This window comes from Hemitrygon akajei, chromosome 6 (genome assembly GCF_048418815.1).
Source record: "Hemitrygon akajei chromosome 6, sHemAka1.3, whole genome shotgun sequence".
NCBI lineage: Eukaryota > Metazoa > Chordata > Chondrichthyes > Myliobatiformes > Dasyatidae > Hemitrygon > Hemitrygon akajei.
In genome coordinates this window covers 119027235-119054515 of record NC_133129.1, presented here as the reverse complement: position 1 = coordinate 119054515, position 27281 = coordinate 119027235, and the positions used below count along the sequence as shown (strand labels likewise).

Below are 27281 nucleotides of genomic sequence, written 5' to 3'. Positions count from 1 at the left end.
CCATCAGAACTGCCTGCATCATGCTAGCACCATTGTCCACAGAAGAGTGATTACCCCTGCCAACTGGTGGAGAAAGATACAGAGACAAATTGTAACTGTCAAGACTAGACCATAACAATTCTGAGCTGTTATGCATTGGTCCGGGAGATTGGCTATTATGTAAAATTCTTGTGTCATGCATGCATTCACTGGCAGCCACATTCTGCTTGCTTTCTTGTGCCTCGTGGCGCAGAAATTTATTCCGGTCAGTCCATTGATTTCTTCCAAATCAAATAGGTGTTAGTGAGCAGGAGTATCTTCAGTCTCGTCCTGATCTTGTTATCTAAATGGACTGAGAATACAAGGCACACTATAATGCCGCTGTTGTCAAGGTTGGTTCAATATTCTTTTATATATAGGTATTTCATTCAGAACAAGGAGCAAGGGAAATTTTTCTTAAGGTACTATTGAACAGCATTGAGTTTTGTGAATGAAAAGTGGCGTAAATTAACCAAGCAGCATTCTGTAATTAACTACAGAGTGCATGAAACTCCACCTTAATACGTACATAACCACCTACGTACATTTGCTGTAGATGTTTAAAATGGCAAGGTAGACAGTGAGCCTGGGACTGTTGAATTCCAGAGCCTACTGAATTTGAACAAAAGATGGGGGTTATGGGAATTGTAGTTTCAAACTGACAATAACCTGATATCCTATGATTAAATAGGGTTAACAACTATATATAACATTAGCAGTGCTCTAGCTGAGAAACTATGTTTCTTGGCTAGATTTCATTAACCATTAAGGATTGCATTTGTGTCAGAGTTTGTTTTGATTTCCCAGCATTACATCAGCCACAGCCTCCATTCATGTCACAAATCCCCAGGATCACGCACAAGAACAAAAGGTCATCTCTATAATGGTGAAAGCCAATTATCAAAAGATGGAGGAGGGAATTGGTGAGAAGAACTTGTGGCGTTTGAATCTTCCAGAAGTGTTTGGCAAGGAACGGTATTAGCAAATCTTAAGTCAAAGGTGGTGGTACTAGGGTTTAAGGCTGTTACAGTCACAGAAGTGAAAAGAGTGTAAAAGTTACAAGAGGCCCGAAAGAGTGGTGAAAGGAGAGGTTTACTGTTGAGGCTGTTTAATGTATATCTATATAAAAAGTTAAAGAAAGACATCATGATTGTTAGAAATTGAGTAAACTCGTGACAAATTCAGACAGTAATGAAGGTTGAAGGGAGGGCAAGTTAGAACAGAGAAACTTGAGAAACCGGCAATGAAAGAAGTGTGTGTTTCCAACTTTGCAGATGAGATTAAAACCGGGAAAGGAAGCTTCATTAAAAATGGAATTGTGTAATCAAAGGCCTTTGAAACTGTAGATTATCTAGTTGTCAAAGCAATCCTCAGCACAGTGGTGCCACAGTTCGGACCGCTGCCTGAGAACATCAGCAGTCCAAATTCAATCCTGACTTGGGTGTTGCCTGAGAGGAGTTTGCACATTCTCACTGTGACTGTGTGTGCTCCAGTTACATCCTACTTCACAAAGACGTGTGGGTTAGTAGACTGATTGGCCACTGTGAATGGCCCCTAAGGCATGGGTGAGTGATAGAGCCTGAAGTGCGTTGTTGTTTGGAAAATGGCGTAAACTTAATGGGATTGCATTATAAATGAATGGCTTCTGTTGATGTTGACTCAGTGGGCAAAATCTGCAGTGTGTGTCCATAATTCAGGAGTGTGTATTTGGAAAGAGAAAATTATTTTCAGCTCTCCTCAACCAGCCAAGAGCCATATCTCTCTTCCCCACCACCCAACCTCATTTCCATAGTTATTAAAGACCACATTCCTTTTTATTCTCTCAAAATAGAGCATTTCCTTCCCTGGTATATGAGCCATATCCAGAGATTAGTCTTTCATCATGGCAGATTTGGGGAGGTGGTAAACTCATGGCATGGGCTGCTGATTTGACAGTCTTCACCCATATCAGGTTGTGTCTGCGGACCAACCCAAACCACCCCAGCACCTGCCCGCCATCTATCGTTCGACACTCCCTGCCATTCGCTCCACAAATGATTGACGGTATATACCAGGGGACCAAACCTCTCACTGACAGACCATAACCTTGGCCTGGCTTAGTTGATAGCACGGAATTTGGCAGACGGTTATTCCTACCGTGAGATGCTGGAAACCCAGAGCAACACACACAAAATGCTGGAGGAACTCAGCAGGCCAGGCAGCATCTGTGGAAAAGAGTAAGCAGTCGTGTTTCGGGCCGAGACCCTTCATCAGGACTTCAGATGGTTATTCATTTCTCCCATGAACAACGTCACAGTCAGGCTGTACTACAAGTTTGCTGCTTCATTAGCAGTGAAAGTGAATCAAAATTATACAGGCATTCTTTAAAAGTAAATGAATCTACTATCTTTCTTTATTTGCAGTCACAGTTTGTGGCTTGTAGATTATATTTCTTGATATTTGTGCCCTTAAGTAATTTGTGACAACAGCTTTGCCCTCAATCCTTTGGCCACATTGCAAGGTTCTTGGCCTGGCTGCTGTCTTTGACTCTGCAATAAACTTTGTGCATTTAATTTAAGGTATAAAAGACCATGAGGGCAGAGACAGGGTGAATACAGGTGGTCTTTTCCCCAGGTAAAGGGTGCTAACAGCAAGAGGGCATATGTTTAAGGTGAGAGGGAAGAGATTTAGCGGGGACATTCTGCAGCTTCTTCATGCAAAGGATAGGATGTATTTGGAGTGAGCTACCAGAAATAGTGCTTGAAGTGGGCACATTAGCAGCATTTAAGTCCTCCTGGACAAGTTGATGGATGGGAGAGGTTCAGAGGGCTATGAGTCAAACATGTGCAGGTGGGTCTAGCTTACTAGACAACATAGTTGGCATGGATGAGTTGGGCTAATGGTCCTGGTTGCATGCTGTATGACAATATTGTGGAGATTAGACTGACTGGCACAGAGTCTTAGTATATAAACAGGCCCTTCAGCCCAGCCAGTCCATACTGACCAAGACGCCCGGTTAAACTAGTGTCATTTGCTTCATATCCCTCAAAACCTTTCTTATTCATGGACATGTCGTTCAACCACATCATTTGGCAGCTCATTCCATACACAGAGCACTGTCTGGGTGAGAAAGTTATCCCTCAGGATCCAATTAAATCTCTCCTCTCTTACCTTAAACCTTTAGTTCTTGATTCCCAGCCCTGGGGAAAAGACTGTGTATAGTCACTGCACCTATGCCCGGCGTGATTTTGTGCATCTCTGTAAGTTCAGCCCTCATTCACGTGCTTTGGCAACACTTGTTTGGTCCTGACCTGCGGACTGAAACAGAACCTCCAGTGGAATGGTACGGAAGGCTATTTTAAGAGCAAAAAGCAATTCCAATTGAAGTTACAGATGGAATCGGATGCACGTCAGCTCTGGCAATGTTTGAAGGCCAATACTTCCTACAAGGTGAAACTTAACATCATAAATGGCAATGATGCTTAGTGTCTTTTATGCACACTTTGTAAGGGAGAATAAAATACAGCTGTGCAAATCCCTGCAGCATCTGGTCACCCTGTGATCTCTGTTTCAGCAACCAATGTCAGATCACCTTTCAAGAGGGTGAACCCTCGCAAGGCATCAGGCCCTGACGGTGTACCTGCTAGGGCACTGAAAACCTGTGCCAGTCAACTGGTGGGAGCATTTAAGAACATCTTCATTCTCTCACTCTGCAGTCAGAGATTCCCATCTTCTTCAAAACGGTGACAAGCATACCATTAACCAAGAAGAACAGGGTGAGCTGCCTCAATGACACACACATCTACTGTGCTTTGTGAGGTTGGTGTTGGCCAGAATCATTCCTGCCGAAGCACAGACCTGGAACCACTGCAATTTCCCTGTCGCTACCGTAGGTCTACAGCAGATGCAATCTTGCTGGTTCTCCACTCGGCCTTGGATCATCTGGACAATAGCAATACCTACGTCAGTCTACTGATTACAGTTCAGCATTCAACACTATTACACCCTCAGTTCTAATCAACAAGCTCCAAAACCTGGGCCTCTGTATCTCCTTCAGCAACTGGATCCTTGGCTTCCTCATCAGGAGAGCACAGCCTGTGCGGATCAAAAACAACATCTTCTCCTTGATGACGATCAACACTGGCACACCTCCAGGATGCATGGTTAGCCCACTGCTGAGTTCTCCCTACACCCACACAGCTTAGATGTCATTTATACATTTGCCAATGACAATGTTGTGGGCAGATTTTCAGATGGTGATGGGGAGGCATAAAGGAGTGTGGCAGACCAGCTGGTTGGGTGGTGTAGCAACAACACTCCACGTCTCAGAACAGCCTCTTTCCCTCGCCAACAGATTTCTGAATGGGCAATGAACCCACTATTTTTAGGCTCCCTTTTCAAACTACTTAATTTATATATATATATAATTATAATTTATAGTTTTTTTATTATTAAAAGTATTGCACTGTTCTGCTACCATAAAACAACAAATTTTACAGTGTATGCCAGTGATATTGAGCCTGATTCTGACTCTGACTCTGAGTGTTTGCAGAGATTTCTTGCTCAGTCTATGACGTTTTATAGGAATTGCTGTGGTTTATAATATGAATATCAATTAAATCTGTAAGAAATTGTGGTGTAGTTTCTGGGTTTTAGCCTGATCCAGTATCGCAGGCTGAGAATCAGATGAGAGCAGTAAACTGGATCCAACATTGCCTCAGTGTCCCGAATTTCAGATGAATGTTTATTGTGATCTAAAGGTCATGAGCAGTGGGATCCCACAGGATTCAGTACTTGGTCCCTCACTTTTGTGGAGTAATTATTCATAATGTAGAGGTAAATGTTGCTGCCAAATGATATAAATAATGGCCACATGCTTGACTGGTGAAAGGAAAGTTGTCGACTGCAGCACGATATACTGAAATATTAATAGCATTGTTCATGGCACAGCTGGGATGCCGGTTGTCACACTACAGGAAGGATGTGACTGCACTGAGGGGGGTGGTGCAGGGGCGACCTTCACTGGGGTGGAGCACTTCAGGAAAGACAGGATAGGCTGGATTTGTTTTCAATAGAGTAGATAGGGCCGAGTCAGAATCAGGTTTATTATCACTGGTGTATGTTGTGAAAACTGTTGTTTTGAGGCAGAACAGTGCAATACATAAAAATTTATTCCGTTACAATAAGAAATGTAGCTAAAAATTGAATCGAGTAATGCAAAAAGTAAGTGAAACCTCTTTTTACCAGGCATCTATAGAAACAGCTGGTTAGTCCCTCTTTGACAGCTGGTTAGTCCCACTGGCCTCAGTGCTGAGAAAACCACCTTCATCAAACTCTGTGCATCTAGGGTCAGTGAGACATGAGTGCTACCTAAACCAAGAAGTTTTGACCACCCGAACCCCGATCTGTGCAGTAAATACTGCCCCCACGCAGTTATCCACTGGCAAGAAGTAACAGATCATACACTGCATACAATTATAAAGAAAGTGTATTTATAAACGTCAGCTTTATCAAACAGCTGGTAGGAAGAAGTAAAAGAAAAAAGAATAAAAGGGCCCATTAGAGTTAATCCAGTCCAAATGTGCACATGAAGTTGGAGATCATCTTGAAGTTGTCTTTAACTCGCACACTGGACCCACGGTCTGCATGAAAGCACACGCCATCTTCCGAATTCCGATCAAAATCCATCTCGAGCAAACCGGCTCTCCCACGGAAGTGTTGGCCCTTCCTCCTGGAAGCCATTCATCTGCACAAAGCACCTCCCTCCATCTTCCCTCCGGTCTCTCCCAGCTCCCGCCAAAAAGATCCCGAGCCACACCAGTGTCCCTCACAAAGACCTCTCCACCCAGCTTTCTCCAGAACCTTCTCCCAATTCCAACATCCTGATTGGCTGACCCGACATTCCGAAGGTGAACATCTCAACCCTTTATCTGAAACACAAACAATCAGCAGAACACACTGCTTCTACAGAAAACTATTAAATGAAACTCACTACAGCATTAGCAGAAAAATCTTAACCAGGGTGTTACACAAGCAAAGTGGCGTGGTAGCAGTCATGGGTTCATGGGCTGTCCAGAAATCTGACGGCAGAGGAGAGGAAGCTGTTCTTAATATGTCGAGTGTGGGCCTGCAGAGTCCTGTGCATTCTCCCTGATGGTAGTGATGAGGAGAGGGCACGGTGAGGGTTCTTCACAATGGATGCTATCTCCTTGAGGCATCACCTTTTGAAGATGCCCCTTGATGGGGTGGGGTGGCTAGTGTCTATGATGACCTGATCACGATGTACAAAAATTACAAAAGACGCTGATAGGAATGTAGATAGTAGGGATATTTTCCTTGATGCAGAGAGAATTAAGATAAGGGGCAGAGGGTTTAGAGGGGATTTGTCCACGCAGGCGGTGGAGAATTTCAATGGTTCCATAGTTCACTTTAATATCAGAGAGTGTATACGGGATACAACCTGAAATTCTTACTTTTCGTAGACATCCACAAAACAGAGAGAAAATATCCCAAAGATTGAATGGCAGAAAGACGTTAGAACCCCAGAACACAATACCTGAGTAGGCGATGGAGACAGAGACTGTGACAGCGTTTAAGAAGTTTCTATACAACCACCTGAAAAGCCAAGGCATAAGAGGCTACAGGTCAAGTGTTAGTGGATGGAATTGGTATAGAGGAAACAACCTTAAGGATAGCACGAAGCAAAGGGTCTCTTTCTGAATTATGTAACAATGAGTTTCTGTGAGTGGGCAGGAATTTGGAAGTGGAATTTAACCCAGGAATATGTGAGAGTTATGCATTTAGGGAGCTGCAGCTGAGAATGAGAATGTGAGGATATTGACTGGTTTGAATGGACAGAGAGACCTTGAGTGTATATTCACACATCCTTGTAGCTCAGAAGGAATGCTCCTGTTTATTGGCCAAGGCACTGAACTTCAGACTGTGGATCCGTACAGCACAGAAACAGGCCCTTTAGCTCAGTGGTTCTATGCCGAACAAGACTCCCATCTAAATTTGTCCCATTTGCTGCTAATATTATAAAAACTGTAAAGGTCATTCAGAGTCTTCCCATCAAAAGCCTTGGATGAACTATGAGATCTGCAGTCTCCTGAGGGCCAGCTCTCTGGCATTCAGGTCTGGTGCCAAATAAAATACAAAATGTCCAGGTACGATTTCCAGAAAGATTGCTCATGTGTGAAATGGCAATTCCAGACCAAACTTGAAACCCTTAAAAATGTTTAAAAGCTGTGGCATGGCTTGAATGCTAACTCCACCTGTGAAATGAAACCAAGCAACATAGGAGACAACAAGGTTTCACTCCCAAATAAGCTGAAAGACTCTCCTGATGAAGGGTTTCGGCCCGAATCGTCGTCACTATCTCCTGCCGTAGATGCTGTCTGGCCTGCTGAGTTCTGCCAGCATTTTGTGTTTTTATGAAAGACTTTTATGCGCACTTTGACATTCAAAACGTAGAGGAACCTTCACAGATTCCCACAGCCCCCACTGACACTGTGATCTCAGTCTCTGAGGCTGACGTGAGAGCATCCTTCAGGAGGATGAACCCACAGGAAGTACCTGGCCCAGTTGGGGTACCTGGCCAAGTACTAAAAACCTCCGCTCATCAGCTGGCTGGAATGTTCACCGAGATCTTTAACGTCTCACTTCAGCAGTCTGAGATACCCACCTGCTCCACGCAGGCTTCAATTATACCGGTGCCTAAGAAGAGCGTGGTGACTGCCTCAATGACTGCCGTCCAGTAGCACTTACATCCACTGTATTGAGGTTGGTCATGGCCAGAATCAACTCCTGCCTCAGCAAGGACCTGGACCCACCGCACTTCCCCTACCACCACGACAGGTCAACAGCAGATGCCATTTCATTGGCTCAGGAACATCTGGGCAGCAAAGCTGCTACATCAGGACGCTCTTCATCGACTGCAGCTCGGCGTTCAGTACTATCATCCTCTCAAAACTAATCAATAAGCTCAGTACCTCCTTGTGAAATTGGATCCTTGATTTCCTCACTTGCAGACCCCAGTCAACTTGGACCGGCAACAAAAGCTCCAGTATCTCCATCAGCACAGGGACAGCACGAGGCTGTGTGCATAGCCCCCGCTCTGCTCACTTTATACCCACAACCGTGAGGCTAAGCACATAGGGCAACTGGGAGAAATGTACATAATTCACAAGCACCAACAATAAGTTGCAGTTCACTTTAAGAGGCTGGTCTGACGTGATGATGTTATTATGTAAAAGGTTTTATAACGTGCTTTTGTGGTGTAGGTTTTGGAGTTCAATAAAATGTGTTATGGGTTTCATAAATCTCCTCACTTCATTTTATTTTATTTGTGGAAACCTACATTGGTGATCCCAAAGTTATTGAACATGTCGGCCAATGCAGTTGCTTTGAAACTGCCAGAGATTTTGCAGCAAAATTCTGTCGCCTGGTTCGTAGAAGCTGAGGCCCATTTCACCCTGTGAGAAATCTCCGCCGATGACACCAAATATTTCTATGTAGTGACATTGCTCAGCAATTCCATGGCAAAAGTGGTGAGTCTGCTTGAACACGATAAATACCGACCGCTAAAAGCTCACCTTTTACAGATTTTTGGACTCTCAGAGTCTAACACGCCAAACAGTCTGAATGATAACAAGCCCTCGGAGCTAATGGACTACATGCTGTCTCTCCTGGGAAATCACCATCCTTGTTTTATTTTTAAAGAACTCTTCATGCAGCAAATGCCTGATCCAGTTCGCACAGCCCTCGCTAATGCATCCGTGAAAGACTATAGGGAGCTTGCTAAATGGCCGATAGTCTACACTCAGCCAGGCAATGGTGCATCATTCCTCCTCCTTCCCCAACCTCAATAAGGCTCCTAATGGAAGGATGCTCACGGAAGCGAAACAGACGATGCTGGGCCTGTGTTTTTACCACACTCAGTTTGGTAGGAACACTAGGAAGTGCTGACTACCTTGCAGCTTCGACAGTGCCAGAGCATCTGGACGTCAGAGGTCTGTTTACACCGTGGGTTCCAGCTGCCAGGGTCGTCTACTGTTCATCACAGACACCCTTTCAGGGCGACATTTCCTGTGTGACAAGGGTGCTCAAGTGAGTGTACTGCTGGCATCGCCTGTTGATGAGAAGGCAAAGAGTGATGAAACCTCACTGGGGGCTGTGAATGACAGCAGGATTCAGACCGAAGTGACATGACGGGTGATGCTCTGCTTCAGGGAGCGATGTTACACATGGGACTTCATCCTGGCTAAAGTGGCTAGACTTCTGCTCGGTGCAGATTTCCTCTGTCCCCAAGGACAGTTAGTCAATCTTAAAAACTGCTGGTTTGTGGTTGTCAAGGACTTTGGATCCTGCTTCCCCAGTAAGTTCCCCACAATGACTCTGTCACACGCCTACACCACTGCATGTGAGTTTACTTGACTGCTGGGTGAATTCCTAAACCTCACTGTGCCCACGTTCTCCACGACAGTCCCAAAACATGGAGTCGAACACCACATTCCCACAATTGGCCCGTCAGTCCATGCCCACGCACGTAGACTGGACCCAGAAAAGCTGGCAACCACAAAGGCTGAGTTTGTAGACATGGAAAGACTCAGAATTGTACGCCGATCAAAAAGCCCTTGGTCTTCACCCCTCCATGTGGTCCCTAAGTCCGATGGTGGTTGCTGTCCATGTGGCAATTAATGATGCCTTAACCAGGTCACAGTCCTCTATCATTACCTGGTCACAGTCCTCTATCATTACCAGGTCACGCCCCTCTATCATTACCAGGTCACAGTCCTCTATCATTACCAGGTCACGCCCCTCTATCATTACCAGGTCACAGTCCTCTATCATTACCAGGTCATGCCCCTCTATCATTACCAGGTCACAGTCCTCTATCATTACCTGGTCACAGTCCTCTATCATTACCAGGTCACGCCCCTCTATCATTACCAGATCACAGTCCTCTATCATTACCAGGTCATGCCCCTCTATCATTACCAGGTCACAGTCCTCTATCATTACCTGGTCACAGTCCTCTATCATTACCAGGTCACGCCCCTCTATCATTACCAGGTCATGCCCCTCTATCATTACCTGGTCACAGTCCTCTATCATTACCAGGTCACGCCCCTCTATCATTACCTGGTCACAGTCCTCTATCATTACCTGGTCACGCCCCTCTATCATTACCAGGTCACAGTCCTCTATCATTACCTGGTCACAGTCCTCTATCATTACCAGGTCACGCCCCTCTATCATTACCAGGTCACGCCCCTCTATCATTACCAGGTCACAGACCTCTATCATTACCAGGTCACGCCCCTCTATCATTACCAGGTCATGCCCCTCTATCATTACCAGGTCACGCCCCTCTATCATTACCAGGTCACAGTCCTCTATCATTACCTGGTCACGCCCCTCTATCATTACCAGGTCATGCCCCTCTATCATTACCAGGTCACGCCCCTCTATCATTACCAGGTCACGCCCCTCTATCATTACCAGGTCACAGTCCTCTATCATTACCAGGTCATGCCCCTCTATCATTACCAGGTCACGCCCCTCTATCATTACCAGGTCACAGTCCTCTATCATTACCAGGTCACAGTCCTCTATCATTACCTGGTCACAGTCCTCTATCATTACCTGGTCACAGTCCTCTATCATTACCAGGTCACACACATCTAGTAGTTCTTGACACAAGTTAATTTTGTACAAAGTCGGTCTAGTTAGAGGCTACTATCAGGTCCCTGTCTGCTCAGAGGACTTTCCCGAAACAGCTGCAATAATCCCGTCTGGCTTTTTTTGAGTTTCTGTGCATGCCATTTGAATGGAAAAACACAGCACAGACTTTCCAACAGCTGATGGGCTCTGCATTGAAAGACTTAGATTTTCTTGTTGTGTACCTGGATGGCATACTTGACACCAATGCATCCAAATCCGAACACAGATTTCATCTCCACACAACTTTCAAGTGCTTGAGCCAACACAGGTTGATTATTAACCCTCCTAAATGCCGGTTTGGGTTGTCAACCATCGACTTTCTCAGCCATCATATCTCTGCAGAAGGTGTGAACCCCCTCTCATCAAAAGTAGTCTCTATTATGGATTTCCCACCACCCCACACTAGTAAAAAAACTACAGGAGTTTTTAGACATGGTAATTTCTATCACTGCTTCATTCCGTGAGCTGCTGAACCTTTGCTTCCCCTGTATAGTGTGCTTAAAGGCAATCCCCGTAATCACGAGCTTGACTGGTCAGCAGACTTGACCAGGCCATTTGAAGCTATCTAATGAGCTCTTTCAACGTGACCCTACTGGTGCACCCATAGCCATTACTACTGCCGCCTCAGACTATGCTGTGGGTGCTGTGCATGAACAGCTGGTCGGAGGCGTGTGACAGCTGCTCACCTTCCTCAGCCGGCAGCTCCGTCCCTCCAAAGGGAAGCACAGCACGTTTGACCACGATCTTCTCGATCTCTATCTGGCTCTCCGCCATTTTTGTTTTCTTCTAGAGGGTCGCCATTTCACAGCATTCACTGACCCCAAACCCTTCGTACACGCGATGGCCAAAATAGCAGACCCTTGGTCTGCACAGCAGCAACTCCACCTGGCCTACATTTCAGAGATCACAATGGATAGACAGCTTAACAAGGGGGAAAATAATGCCGTGGCCGATTGCCTCTCACGGCCAGCCGTTGAGGCCTTACACATAGGGATTGATGAGGCTGACACGGCAGCCTACCAAGTTGCTGACTCAGAGGTCCAGGCTTACAGTACAGCAGATACGGGCCTGTGGTTGGCTGACGTTAAGTTCAGGGAATCTGGGGTTTTTCTCCAGTGAGGTGACTCAACCTGTCACCCTAACCCTGTAGTGCCTGAATACTTGAGGTGGATTGTTTTCAACTCCATACATGACCTCTCTCATTTGGTCGGAAGGCCTCACAGAAGCTGGTTGCACTAAAGTTTGTCTGGCGTGGCCTCAGAAAGGATGTGAATGATTGAGCTGCAGCTTGTGTGGAGTGCCAGCGGGCAATGTGGACCTTGTTGATCCTACCACTATTTCATGCATCTCCTTACCATGGTGGACTGTACCACCAGGTGGCCAGAGGTCGTCCCTCTAGCATCAGCGACGGCCGCAGATGTGGCTCAGCACCTGGCTTACTCGGTTTGGCCCCCAACTGATACTTCCTTTGACTGCAGTCCGCAATTCACGTCAGACCTCTGGGCTGCGATGACCCAGAACCTCAGCGTTAGGGTACTTCACACCACAGCGTATCACCCGCAGTCCGATGGCCTATGTGAGCGGTTTCACCACTCCTTGAGAGCTGCTGTGAGGGCTTCCCTGACCGATGAGTGTCGGCTTGATCAGCTCCCATGGGTCCGGCTAGGGCTCGGGACAGCTTCAAAGGAGCACCTGCAGTCGTCCATGGCTCAGCTGGTATACAGGCAGCCGTTACGAGCGCCAAATGATTTCATTCCTGATGCCACAACAACCTGGTCAGCCTCTTGTGAGCGTTCCACCCTCCTCAGTAAATACAGTTCCTTTTCATCTATTCCTACCTCCCATCAGGAATTACATTCTGCCTCAATTGTTTCTGTCTGGTACGACACACATCAACATCCCCTTAATCCCCTTACAGTGGGCCCTTCCGCATTTTGGAATGGGGAGAATAGGCTTTTATCATAGATGGGGGGTTATACCTAATCGTATAATGATAGATCACCTTATATTGGCCCACCAGTATCTGGAGGAGGATGCTGCCATGCCCCTGGCATGACCATGTGCATGTCAACTCACCTCAGGACGAGCCAAAGGCACCTACTGCTCCTCTACCCCTGCAACATAGGACCCAAGCTGGGAGAGCTCCAGACGGGTTCCCAATGCCAGTTTTGGTGAATTCTGGGGGGGCCTATGTAGGGTCATGTAATTGGGAGAATATGTACATAATTCACAACCACAGACATTGAGTTGGGGTTTTGTCATGACCTTATTACGTAAGCATTTTTCCTAGCATACTTTTGTTGTGTAGGTTTTGGAATTCAATAAAATATGTTACAGGCTTTGTTAAAGATTAAATGCCTCACTTTGTTATATTTGCGGAAAACTACAAGCGCAGCTCCAATGTCATAATTAAGTTTACCGTCATTGGTCAAATCAAAGGTGGTGACGAATCAGCATTTAGGAGGGAGATTGAAAATCTGACTGAGCAGTGCCACAACAGCCTCTCACTCAATGTCAATGAGTGCAAGGAGCTGATTATTGACTAGAAGAGGAGGAGATTGGAGGTCCATGAGCCACTCCTCATCAGGGGATCAGAGGTGGAGAGGGTCAGTGACTTTAAATTCCTGGGTGTTACAGTTTCAGAGGATCTTTCCTGGTCCAGTACGCAAGTGCCAATACGAAGAAAACACAGCAGTGCCTCTACTTACTTCAAAATTTGCAAAGATTTGGCATGTCATCTAAAACTTTGGCAAAGTTCTATCGATAAAATTGTTGCCCCGCAGGTTCCTATGAATCTTCATCTCTCTCAGCTTAAACCTATGCCGTCTAGCTATTGATTTTTCCAACCCTGGGGAAAAAGTCTGACTGTATTCACCCTATCTATTCCCCTCATGATAAGGGAATACACCTAAAAGATCATCCCCCCCCCTCCCTTCTCTATGACTAGCTCCTTTGGAACGATGGAAGGGGAGGGGATGGGTGACTTTGGGGCTGGGTTTATGTGAGACATGCCAAAAATGAGAGTGAGCAATTAACTGGGAGGAGTGTTGTGAGGCTTGGAGAGAATTGGTTGAGTACTGGAGAAGCCAGTTATTGGGGAAGAAGCAAGAAGGTGGGAAGCTGCAGTCGAGAGCCCTGTCAACTGTGACGGACAGGAAGCCATGAGTGAGGAAAGGAGAAAGTCAAAGTCGAGGACTGCTCGTCCCATTTCCATCAGGAGGAGGCTGCGTGGCATCCACGTTAGGACCACCAGACTCAAAAGCAGTTACTCTCACCAAGTAATAAGCTTGACCAACACCTCCCACTGACCCACCCCACCACCACTACTTCATCATTTTCTGTCATGGTCACATTATGTACAGCCAACCTCTGCCTAGCATCACTTTATGGACGTGCTGTCAATCTATGTATATAAGCTATTTATTCTGTTCATTATTTTATTGTGGTTTTCGTCAAGCTGCTTCAGATCCAGAGTAACAATTATTTCATTCTCCTTTACACTTGTGTACTAGAAATAACATGAAGCAATCTTAAATCTTGAATTTTCAGATGCACAGTCGTGTGAAATACTTACTTGTGGCAGCATCACAAGTGCCAAGTATCATATAAACAGCATTCACAAGAAAAGCACAAGTTAAACATAAATTATACAGAATTTTAACAGGAAAGAACAACATTAGAAAGAAAAATCCAAGCCTATTTTAGCACAAAGTGATCTAAGTGGTCATAGTGTTGGTAAACTGTAGTGACTAGGGTTGTGTAGATTGATTCAAGAGCTGAGTGGTTGAAAGGAAGTAGCAATTCTTGAACCTGTTGACGTGGGACCTCCTGCCAGATGGCAGCTGAGGGGAGATGGCATAGCCTGAAGGTGGGGATATACAACACACTGAATACCATCCCTTTGGTCACCTAAACCCACCCAAACCATTTTCTCTTTTGTTTCTCTTTTTTGTTTACCTCACTTCCCCTACACCAATGGAAAAAGGTTACTGACCTGAGACAATGACTCTTTTTCTCTCTCCACGGATGCTGTCTGGCCTAATGAATATACCAGCGTTGACCATGTTAATTCATGAAAAGCTTTTGCTCTTGCTTGGTTCAACAACTGAGGTAACATTTGTCCAGCAAGTTCAATGAGGAATTTGTACCTCTGGGCTTGGTTGCTTACTCCGTGTTAGCCTTCCCTGGGCTGTCAAGCAAAGCCTTTGGAAGATCCCAGAGTATTCCGGTGAAATGTTTTGGTGATTCATTAGACAAAATTGATTGTGTGAAGAAACGTTGAAATTTTAGATCCTCAAGGGACCTCAGGAAGTTTAACACTGGTGACAGCGTTCAGTCAGCCAGTCGGTTATCTGGTCTGGTCAGAGTACAAAACAGTACAGCAGAGCGTTAGGATCTTCAGCCCATGTTGCCTGTGCCAACCAAATTAAACTAATCCCTCTGCCTGCACGAGGTCCACACCCCGCCATTCCCTGCACATTTTAAATGCCTACAGAATGTTACTATTCTATTTGCTTCTATCACCAGCCCTGGCAGAGGGTCGGAGGCACCCACCACTCTGCGTTAAAAAACAAACTTGCCCTGCATATGCTCTGGAAACGTTCCAATTCTCACCTTAAAGCTATGACCTCTGGTAATCACGTTGGTGAGAGAAAAGCTCCTGTTCCGCTTTCCTAAAGCTGATGATTTCCTGTTGTTTTCTGGTGATCGCAATCAGAATAGAGGCAAAGGCAAAAGCTGTATGGGAGGAGAAGGCTAGAGGGTTTGTTGTTCCTATTTAAATATGCTCTGAACTCTAAGTTTCTTTCTCAGTCATGAGAGGCCAGACCTTTGAATATTGGAGTCAACATGGAAATATGCCTGAGGCTTGCACATCACTGCTTCCTGCATCACCAGACATAATGTGATGGACACAGCCGTTGTCAGGGACTCAAAAGGCCATGTCAGTGCTAAAGTCCCAATGATTATGAGGCTTAGATAGGTGGATAGTCAAAATCTTTCTACCCCGCCTCCCCCCGACCTTTGGTAAGTGGATAGAAAACAAGTGGGTGCAAGTTTAATGTGAGAGGGGTGGTTTCCATGATTAAAAGGATCCTGTCTTGGCAACTGGGCCACAGCTGAGAGTTGGAAAGAAAAGATTGGCAATTCCCCAGTTTTTCTATCGTCATCTGTAAACTCATGCTGGGGATGAGATACCCATAACTGCATTGCAAGACCAGGCCCCATGCAGCCACTTCTGTGTTTGCAAGCACTCCTTAGCAATGATCACAGATAGTCTCCAAGAGCGAAAAAGGTAGTCTTAGTTTTATGTTGCACCTTTCTCCATCTAGGAAAGCCTATTCATGCACAGCAAGATTCCCATAAATGGGTACTGTTGAGTGAGGGTTAGATATCGACCACCATGCAGGGTTGTTACATGCACCATCTCGTCTGCGTCATTCCAATGGACCATGGCTGTTATATACCATAAGACCGTAAGATATAGGAGCAGAATTAGGCCTTTTGGCCCATTGAATCTGCTTTTCCATTTCATCCTGGCTGATCCATTTTCCCTCTCAGCTTCAATCTCCTATGTTCTCCCCCTAACCCTTAATTCCTTGACTAATCAAGAATCTATCAAACTCTGCCTTAAATATACCCAATGACTTAGCCTCCACAGCTGCCTGTGGCAATGAATTCCACAGAATTGTATCTTAGTTAAGTTCTACCTTTTCTCCAAATCATTTCCTACAGTCAACACAACAACAATCTCATTATTCCAGTCCAGACTGTATAAATTTCACAAGCATTCCAAACCTGGTGGGGGAGGGGGGCTAGAGACTGATCGAGAATAACAACACCTCTCCTATATGAAGATTATCCAATTTTCAGTGTACCCTGATATTCAATGTCCAAAGAATATTTGTTCTCTGGCTGTAGCTCAGAAAATGTACTGTTGCATGCACAGAATAAGCTCCTGATGACAACCCACTCCAGAAGTGGCCCTGTCTCAAGACTTCTGCATCCCCTACTCCCTGGGACTCTTCCGTCAATCGATTACAAAGTTCAAAATTTCGAAGTACATTTATTATCAAGGTATATATATGTTATGCAGCCTTGAGATTTGTCACCTAACAGGCAGCCATGAAACAAAGAAACCCAATAAAACATAGAAGAAGAAGACCGTCATATACCCAATGAAAAGAAATGCACACCATGTGCTAATACCATTCTGAACTGAAGCTCACAAAGACAGTCCTGTCCGTTGACCCTAGGTTCAGTGCAGAGGGGAGCAGTGAGCTGAACCAGCCCTTCACTCGCCTCAGCCCTCAACACCCTGACCTTTTCAATCTGGCCTGGCGCTTAAATCGTCCACAAAATCAGCTTCAGTCCGTTGGTGACATTCTGGAACCTGGACTCTACAAACTAAAAGCAACAATTATAATAGTTTAGAGCCAAATTATAATTCCACTTAGATTAATATTTTGACTTCCTCAACATGATTTAATATTGTAGAAAACCTCCAAGGTCCCTACTTGGATGTCTTCTCACAGATCGAAACCAGTTCAATGCCAACACATCGGCTGAATTCACTGGGATCTGCTTTGTCCCTTTAACTAAGAAAGTGGAACTTTGCTACATGGATCATTGCACTGTTTGTTTTACAAAATCTTGTTGAACACTAATTTCATTTAAAAAAAATGATTCTGCTGAGAATAATTACCGGGCAGCTTGATAGGAAGCTATTTCTTCAACAGAGCTTTGCACAGATGCTGTTTAGATCTGTTTGTAATAGCCATTCAAGGGAATATTCCAGGGAAAATTGGTGCCCTTTAGTAACTGCTTAAAATAGTAACTTAAAAAGGCACAACAATGAAGTATTTTTGAAATGTAGCCATTGCTGTAACATAGCAAACTTGGCAAGCAGTTTAAAATTAGGAGCAGCACAATGAAGTCACAAGAGACTGCAGATGCTGGAATCTGGAACAACAAGTCCTACAGTATCTTCAGGAGGACCTCAGAGGGTCGAGCTGGATCTGGGAGGGAGGGCGAGGATTGTCAGTGTTTGGGATCCTGATGCAAGGTTTCAACATGAAGCATTGGCAATTCCCTCCCCCCCCCCACCAACCCACCACCCACAATTGCAACTTGACTTGCTGAGTTCCTCCAGTAGATTGTTTGTAACACTATGGCAGTTCTGCTTGTGGTTATGGGGTAGATCCTGTCCAGGGAGGTGGTGCCTGCTCTTCTTCGAAACCAATGCAGGGGGTTTTTTCTGAAAGGGGAAGTTGGGCTCACTTCATGCCTCGTCTTACAGTAGCATGGAATCAGAATCCTCCGAAATTTTAGATGTTTCCATCTTGGGAGTGAGGCTGTGGACTCAGGAGGATCACCAATTGACTCCAAAACTCAACCTGACTAGGTTTCCCTGATCATCGAGAAATAGTGTGGAAACCGGCCCCCATCCACTTACACAAGAAAATCTGTAGATGCTGGAAATCCAAAGCAATACACACAAAATGCTGATGAAGGGTCTCAGCCCGAAATGTTGACTGTTCACTCTTTTTCTCTGTTTACTCTGGCCTGCTGAGTTCCTCCACCATTTTGTGTGTGTTGCCTCAGTGCACTTGTTCCATACTAGCCATTAAGTATCAATACCATGCTGATCCCATTTCCCAACATTTGGGCCAGACCCATCTAAATATTCCTTGAATTCTGTGAGGGGACTTGCCTCAATAAATTGGCCAGTGACACAAATGTCAGCAGAATCTCAGATGGTGACGAGGAGGCATTCAGGAGTGAGATAGATCAGCTTGTTGAGTGGTGTCACAACAATCAACCTCAGTAAGTCCAAGGAATTGACTGTGGACTTCAGGAAAGGGAAGTTCAGAGACACACACCAGTCTCATTGAGTGGTTTTTAGTGGAAAGAGTGAGTAACTTCAAGTGCCTTGGTTTCAACATCTCTCAAGTTCTATCCTGGGCCTAACATATACATGCAATTTCAAAGAAGGCCTGCCTGTGGCTATATTCCATTAGGAGTTCACAGAGATTGGGTATGTCACCAAAGACTCTAATGAATTTCTACAGATGCACCGTGGAGAGCATTCTGACTGGCTTTATCTCTGTCAGGTATGGAGCGGCCATGGACAGTACTGGAAAAAGCTGCGGAGGGTTGCAAACTCAGTCAGCTCTAACATGAGTACTAGCCTTCCCACCATCAAAGAGGTATTCAAAAAGTGATGCCCCAAGAAGGTGGCATCCATCTTTAAGGACCTTTTCCATCCAAGACATGCCTTATTTTCCTTGCTTCAATCAGGGAGGGGGTACAGGAGACTGAATACACACGTTCAACAGCTTCTTCCCCTCTGCTAGCAGATTTCTGAATGGCCCATGAACACCACTGATGCACCATCAATAACTCTCGGAGACGTGAGGCGAGGTACAGGCTTCTATTGGCTGGAAGAAAGAACAAGCAGCAATCGCCTTTATACAGGGGTCTGTGGGAGGAGCCACAGGAGCAGTCAGCGGGGGGGGGGGGGGGGGCGTGTCCAGACAGGTATATGTAGTTCACCACATTCACCCCCCCCCTTTGTTTTAAAAGAGAGTCCCCATGGGGCGAAGTTTCTTACAAGTATATTTACAGGTTAAGTCTATCAGGTGGTCGAATCTGTCGCTGCGATCTACGTAGCACCGGCTGTGATTGCACAGGTGCCAGTGGTGATTGCACCGGAGATGGTGGTTGTGCTGGTTCCGGCCTAACTGGAGGCGTCAGCCCATTAGGCGTCAGTGATCCCTCATGCATGTGCGAGACGCCCGGTATAGGAGTGTCGTGAGGAGTCTGTGTAGGGCTTGGTGTGCGCGGTGTCACCTCGGGTACAGGGTTCATAGTTACCGTGGAGTGTTCGGGGTAGTGGTCTGCTGCTCCTGCGGGCGCCAGGTCGCGGACGGAGACCGTATCCTCCCGCACATCCGGTAAGACCACGTAGGCATACTGGGGGTTCGCATGTAGTAGGTGAACCCTCTCGACCAGCGGGGAGTATTTATTGCTCCTCACATGTTTCCAGAGCAGCACTGGCCCTGGGGACGTCAGCCAAGCTGGTAGGGTGGTCCCAGTGGCAGACTTCCTGGGAAAAGAGAATAGGTGCTCGTGAAGGGTGACATTGGAAGAACGTATATAACAGGGAGCGAATAGAGTGGAGTGCCTCAGGGAGAACCTCCTGCCATCGAGAGACCGGCAACCCTTTTGACTTAAGGGCTAAAAGTGTGGCCTTCCACACTGTGGCATTCTCCCTCTCCACCTGTCCATTTCCCCGGGGATTACAGCTCGTGGTCCTACTAGTAGCAATACCCCTAGACAGCAGGTACTGGCTCAGCTCGTCACTCATAAAGGAGGACCCTCTATCACTGTGGATATAGCAGGGATATCCGAACAGAGTGAAGAGCTGGCGCAGGGCTTTTATGACAGATGTGGCAGTGGTGTCGGGGCAGGGGATGGCAAAGGGAAACCGCGAGTACTCGTCGATAATGTTGAGAAAGTAGACATTGCGGTCGGTGGAGGGAAGGGGGCCCTTAAAGTCAACACTCAGTCGCTCAAAGGGGTGGGTGGCCTTGATAAGTTGCGCCTTTTCAGGATGGTAGAAGTGCGGTTTGCACTCAGCGCAGACTTGGCAGTCCCTGGTCATCGTCCTGATGTCCTCAAGGGAGTACGGCAGGTTCTGGGCTTTCACGAAATGGTAAAATTGGGTGACCCCTGGGTGGCAAAGATCTGCATGGAGGGCGTATAGCTGGTCGAGCTGTGCGCTGGCACACGCTCCCCGGGATAGGGCATCAGGGGGCTCATTGAGCCTTCCAGGCCAGTACAGGATATCATAGTTGTAGGTGGAGAGTTCAATTCTCCACCGCAAAATTTTATCATTTTTGATTTTGCCCCGCTGTTGGTTGCTAAACATGAACACAACTGAGCGCTGGTCGGTCAGCAAGGTGAACCTTTTGCCGGCGAGATAGTGCCTCCAGTGCCTAATAGCTTCCACTATGGCCTGGGCTTCTTTCTCCACCGCGGAGTGCCGAATTTCAGGGCCTTGAAGGGTACGAGAAAAGAATACTACTGGCCTGCCTGCCTGATTGAGGGTAGCAGCCAGCGCGAAATCGGAGGCGTCACTCTCTACTTGGAAGGGAATGGTCTCGTCCACCGCATGCATGGTTGCTTTGGCAATGTCCCCTTTAATGCGGCTGAAGGCCGTGCGGGCCTCGGCAGAGAGGGGAAATGTGGTGGACTTGACCGGGGGCGGGCCTTGTCTGCGTAATGAGGGACCCATTGGGCGTAATAGGAAAAAAAGCCCAGGCACCGTCTGAGGGCTCTGAGGGTGGTGGGAAGAGGGAGTTCTAACAAGGGGTGCATACGGTCGGGATCAGGGCCAATGACCCCGTTCTCCACGACATACCAAAGGATAGCGAGTCGGGTGGTTCCGAACACACACTTGTCCCTGTTATAAGTAAGGTTCAGGGCTTTAGCCACTTGGAAAAAACATTGGAGGTTGGTGTTGTGATCCGGCCAGTCGTGACCGCAGATGGTGATATTATCCAGATAGGGAAATTTGGCCTTCAGTTGGCACTGGTCCACCATCCAGTCCATTTCCCTCTGGAAGACAGAGACACCATTTGTGACACCGAAGGGGACGCGCAGGAAGTGATAGAGCCTGCCGCCCGCCTCGAAGGCGGTGTAGGGGTGGTCCTCTGGGCGGATGGGGAGCTGGTGATAAGCGGATTTCAGATCTATCGTCGAGTACACCTTGTACTGAGCTATCTGGTTGACCATATCCGCGATGGGGGTATGGGGGTATGGGGGTAGGGGGTATGCGTCAAGCTGCGTGAACCTATTGATGGTCTGGCTATAGTCCACGACCATCCTATTTTTCTGCCCTGTCTGAACAACGACCACCTGGGCCCTCCAAGGACTTGTGCTTGGCTCGATGATCCCCTCCCTGAGCAGCCGCTGCACCTCTGACTGAATGAAGGCCCTGTCCCCCACGCTGTTCTTCCTGCTTTTAGTTGCCACAGGTTTACAGTCGGGGGTCAGGTTGGCGAACAGCGGTGGGGGAAGGATCTTGAGGGTGGAGAGGCTGCAAGTGGTGTCAGTAGCGCAGCTGTCAGCATGGTGCTGGGTGGGATGTGCGGGTCGGTGTGTGTGTGTGTGGTCAGTAGTGGGGTATATGGCGAAGTCCCACCAAACTGAGGATTCCTGACAGTGAGTGGTGGGAGGGGCCCGTCATATGCCATAGTCACACTTTCGAGATGGCTCTGGAAGTCCAGCCCCAATAGCACAGGCGCGCACAGTTGAGGCATGACCAGTAGCGCAAAGTCCCGATATTCTGTGCCCTGCACCACCAATGTCGCTACACAACCCACCCGGATGTCTGTGGAATACAACCCAGAAGCCATGGTGACCCTCTGGCTTACCAGCCGTGTCACGAGTCCGCAGCATTGCACTGTGTCCGGGTCAATAAAACTCTCAGTGCTGCCCGTGTCAAACAGGCAGCTAGTCCTGTGCCCCTCCACCAGGATGTCCATCATTGACCTTGCAAGCTGGTGTGGGGCGCTTTGGTCGAGGGTTACAGAGGTCAGAGTTGAACTGCCGTCTTGGTGCCCGGTAAGCACCGGTGGGTCGGGGGCAGGGTGAGGTGGCGCCGACAAAGATGGCCGCCCCCATCCGGGCAGGCAAGATGGTGACCCCCATGCCTTGCACGAAGCGGGTAGGCAAGATGGCGGTGACCAAGATGGCGGCCCCCATGCCTCACATGCAGCGCTGCTCGACCCCGTTTGTGGTTCCGACTTACAGACCTTGGCGAAATGGCCCTTCTTCGCACAGCTGAAGCAGGTAGCTTCTCGGGCCGGGCAGCGTTTTCGGGGGTGCTTTTCGAGTCCGCAGAAGTAACACTGTGCGGACTTGCGACTGGCAGCAGCTGTGGTTGGTTTCGGGGAGTTCGTGGACTCGCAACTGGCAGTGGCGGTGGTGAATTCGCTCGCGGGTGGCGGGGTCTGAGGTGTCCACGGGACCGGCGGGGGATCACGCGGCTGGACAGCGTCAGCATTGTGCAGAGCAGCCTCCAGCTGTCTCGATCGCCGAGCGTAAGGTAAGATCGGCATTTTCCAGCAGCCGCTGGCGCACGTACACTGACCTGATCCCCGTAACGAAGGCGTCTCGTACTAGCAGCTCTGCATGCTGTTCCACCGTCAGTCCCTTGCAGTTGCAAGTTCGCACGAGTGTCTGTAGGGCTCGAAGAAACCGCCTGCTCGACTCGTTGAGTCACTGCCGCTGCGTCGCTAAGCGATGTCTTGCGTAGACAGTGTTCACCGGCCGCAGGTACTGTCTTTTGAGGGCGTCCAGTGCCCCTTGGTAGGTCGGCAGGTCCCTGATAAGGGAGAATACTGTCGGACTTACTCTTGATAGTAGTATTTTGTACATTGTGGCAAGCTCAGTCACTGGAATTGCGTCCAAGTATGACTGAAAGCATGCAAACCAGAGTTCAAAGGCAAGAGCTGCTTCTGGAGTTTGGGGGTCCAAGTCTAATTTTTCCGGACGTAAAATACTTTCCATGTTTTAAAACTTCCAGCCAATAAAATTGATGCACCATCAATAACTCTCAGAGACGTGAGGCGAGGTATAGGCGAGGTATAGGCTTTTATTGACTGGAAGAAAGAACAAGCAGCAATTGACCACCACACTACATCCTGGAGACTGAGGGCAGGGCTCAGGCCTCAATCGCCTTTATACCGGGGTCTGTGGGAGGAGCCACGGTCAGTGGGAGGAGCCACAGGAGCAGTCAGCGGGGGGGCATGTCCAGACAGGTATATGTAGTTCACCACAACCACTTCACCATTTAGCTCTCTTTTTGCTCTAAATTATTTTGATATTTCTTTAAATGCTGTGAAATTTGTTGCTGCAAAACAGTACACTTCACAGCATACGTCAGCGATAAAAAAAACCTTTTTCTGATTCCGACGCAAGTGCATTCCAGCTGCAAGCACTCTCTAGATGGGGAAAATATTCCCCCTTTGACCCCCTTTGCCCCTTACCCAAGTCAAGTTCATTGTCATTTAACTATATGCATGTATATAATGTATATAGAAATGAGACAATGTTTCTCCGAAACAGGGTGTAACACACAGTTGTACACATAACACATGATAATTTATGAAGGTAAGAATAAAATCTAAGGATGATTGACACATAAGTAACAAACTGAAGTGCATAAATTAAATATTGTAAGGTACGGAACAGGTTAACCAGTGACACTTCAAATAGGATGCGGTAATGAGTTTCAGAAGCCTAATGGCCTGGGGACAAAACTGTTTCACATCCTGACTATTTTTGTTTTTATGCTTTGTAATTTCCTGCCTGATGGTAGAAAGTTAAAGAGAATGCTGGATAGATGGGTGGGATCTTTAATAATACTAAGGGCCTGTGCACGCAGCGCTCCTGATAAATGGTAGGGAGACCCCAGCTGTTGGAGGGCCTTCTGGTCCTATGCTCAACTGTTCCCATACCAGATGAGGACTCCACTAATCTGGACACTCTCAATGATGCTCCTGTAAAACTCAGTTAAGATTGGGGGGCGGGGTGGGTGGCCTTGCTTGCCTCAATCTTCTTCGGAAGTGGAGGTGATCACCTATTCAAGGAGGTGATATTAAGGGACCAGGTGTGGTCATCCGTGATGTGAACTCCAGGAACATGGTGTATTTAACTCCCTCTACGGAGGAGACATGTACTCGCAGACGGGGGAGGGTGGTTCATCTGCCCCTTCCTGAAGTCCACAATGATTTCTTCGGTCTTCTCCACATCCAGTCTTAGGTTGTTCTTCTCACACCAATCCACCAGTCGCTCCACTTCCTCTCTATACTCCGTCTCATCGTCGTTCTTGATAAGGCCAACCACTGGTTATGTCATCCGCAAACTTGATGACACAGTTAGAGCTGGATCCTGCAACACAATCTTGTGTGAACATCAGTGGGCTGAGTACACAGCTCTGGGAAGTGCCAATGCTCAGTGTTGTTACGTACCCCGTAACTGGGTCACTTACCAGCAAAGATAGACAGGTCCGTTGAAGTCTAATGGTACTATTTTTAACAGTATTTATTGATAAAAATACACAAAATAATATCAAGGCAAACTTACAGATAATATACGTTGTCAATACTAAATCTAAAAGTGCGGGTCTAATAGTAATCCATAAGAAATAGCTCTATCGTTGTCTAGGGGATAATGTATTGTCCGATGGAAATATGAAAGTCACTCAGTTCATTCAAGCTGCAGCTTTTGGTTGGAGAGAAAGACGGGTTAAAACTTGCCCATTCCTTTTATGATGTCAATCCTTCGAGAGTCGTTGGGAGTTGATTTCCCCGTTGTTAGCTAAAAACCGTTCTGCCGTGGTACAGGGCCCACCGATTCCAGGGCAAACAGAAAAGGACGCACGTGAGCTTCCACTGGTCTTTGCTATTACGGGATCATTAGCGTTTCTTCTGGTGCGTCTGAGGGGCTGTTCCCACAGACCCTCTTTTTATCCTGACTCACAGGGTCTCAGGTGTCAATCAGGTTGGGGATGATGCAATCCCTCCACCAACCTCCTCCTTGGTTCATTGCCTGGGGCTTCGATGCATCGTACAGGATGCAATACACAAGTCCGTCTCCAAGAGACAATAGCCGGTATCAATGGGTCCGCCTTTCGGAGGCCAGGACACATTCCAACTCTTTGTGGATTCTGCATGTCTTTCTCTCATTTCCTGGGTCTCCTGAACTGACTTAATAGTGATCTTGCGATTCTCACAAAGGAGGCGGCTACCCCGCACCCTTCGGCCCCTCAGAGCTGTGGCACATTCGGAACAGTGTAATGGGGCAAGAGATGTTGCTGCCCACACAGATTGACTGCGGCCTTACTGTCCAGTATCCAGTTGCAGAGGGAGGTGTTGAGACCCAGTGAGGACAGTTTCCCCACCGGTTTCTAGGGTATGATGGTGTTGAAAGGTGAACTGAGGTCTGGGACAGAAGACCACACTTCCAGGTGGGCCAGTACAGAGTGGAGGGCAGAGGCTATTGGATCATCAGTGAGAGATAGTCGGACTGGAAAGGGTCCAGTGTGGCAGGGAGAAAGGCTTTAATGTGCTCCATGACCAGCCGCTCAAAGCATTTCATAATGGTTGATGCTAATGTCACTGGACAATAGTCATTTAGGCAGGTGACTGTTGCCACCTTGAAAACCGAGGGGACAATGGATTGTTCCAGAGAGATGTTGAAAATATCCGTTGGCACCTCTGTCAGCTGGGCTGCGCAGTTTTTCAGAAGCCAACCTGGTATATTATCGGGCCCCACAGCTTTGCGTGGGTTGACTCTGGCCAGGGTCTTGCTCACCTCAGCTTCAGGCAGACAGAGTGTCTGCTCCCCTGGGGGGTGGGGGTGCCTTCCTCGTCAGCACCTTGTTCTGTTCATCAATCCAGGTGTAGAAGGCATTCAGCCTCGCAGGGAGTGAAGCATCCTAGTCTCTGACACGCAGGGTAGATTTGTAGTCTGAATTCTCTGTCACGTGCACCTTGTGTCTTTGGTATCACAGGAGTGGTTGTCAATTCTCTGAGAATGCTCCCATTTTGCCTTCCCGATGGAGCGGGAAGCACAGTTCTTGCTTCCCTAAGAACTGTTGGCATTTCCTGATCTAAAGGCTTCAAACTTTCCATCCTTTGATTTTGGACATCACTGCTATTGGAGCATCACACACGAAATGCTGGTGGAACACAGCCGGCCAAACAGAATCTATAGGAAGAAGCACAGTCGACGTTTTGGGCCGAGACACTTGGTCAGGACTGCTATTGGGGAATGTTTTTTGTTGTGCAGCTCATAGCCTCTGGCAGGTCTGACCTCAGCCTCCTGCCCTCCAAGGGAAACAAACCCAGTCTCGCTTCAGAACCCCATCCCAGGGAATGTTGCCTGTGCAACCCCTACCCCTCTCTAGTGCAGCCATAATCTTCCTATGTGTGGCCACAAGGACCAGAAACTGCACTCCATCGTCATCAATATTTCATGCCATTTTCCTGCAGGATACAACTGCCCTCTCACCCAGCCGACCACGTGCATGCCACCTAGCCCCTGCAGTCAGTGGTAACGGAGTGCGGGTCGCACGGAGTTCCACTGCCTCATGGCCTCTCTGTCCCTCAGTTCCAGGGTACGACCAGGTGTGGCTGTTGCAGGCAACCATGGCCACCAAACCACACCCACCCCTGATGAAGAAGCACAGTCAGACAGACCTGGTGAGCCGGCTGAAGTCCCGGAAGATACTCGGTGTGGGCGGAGAAGATGACGACGGAGAGGTTCACCGGTCAAAGGTAAGGCCCTCTACACCATTTCCAAAGGTATGTACTGACATCCCTCACTCTGACAGGTTCTGTTTATTTCACAACAGGCACATCTCGGGCGGTAAAGCCAAAAGGATTTCTTGCACAAGTCAGACTTTATAAACAGTTGCCCTTCTTGCCCTGATTACTCCCATATCTGTTTTTTTCCAGTGAACTACTCAATCTTGCATGTTAATATAA

The 27281-nt window shown here is 47.4% G+C and overlaps 1 protein-coding gene across 1 annotated transcript in view; it reads left to right on the top strand.

Annotated features, from left to right (window-relative positions):
* The window catches only part of LOC140729414 (tumor protein p53-inducible protein 11-like), a 148792-nt gene that overhangs the window by 32984 nt on the left and 88527 nt on the right, over nt 1–27281 (top strand). The window contains exon 2 of the mRNA XM_073049123.1: nt 26905–27071. Coding sequence (XP_072905224.1) covers nt 26943–27071 — 129 coding nt within the window. The 5' untranslated portion in view covers nt 26905–26942. The remainder of the gene's footprint in view (nt 1–26904; nt 27072–27281) is intronic.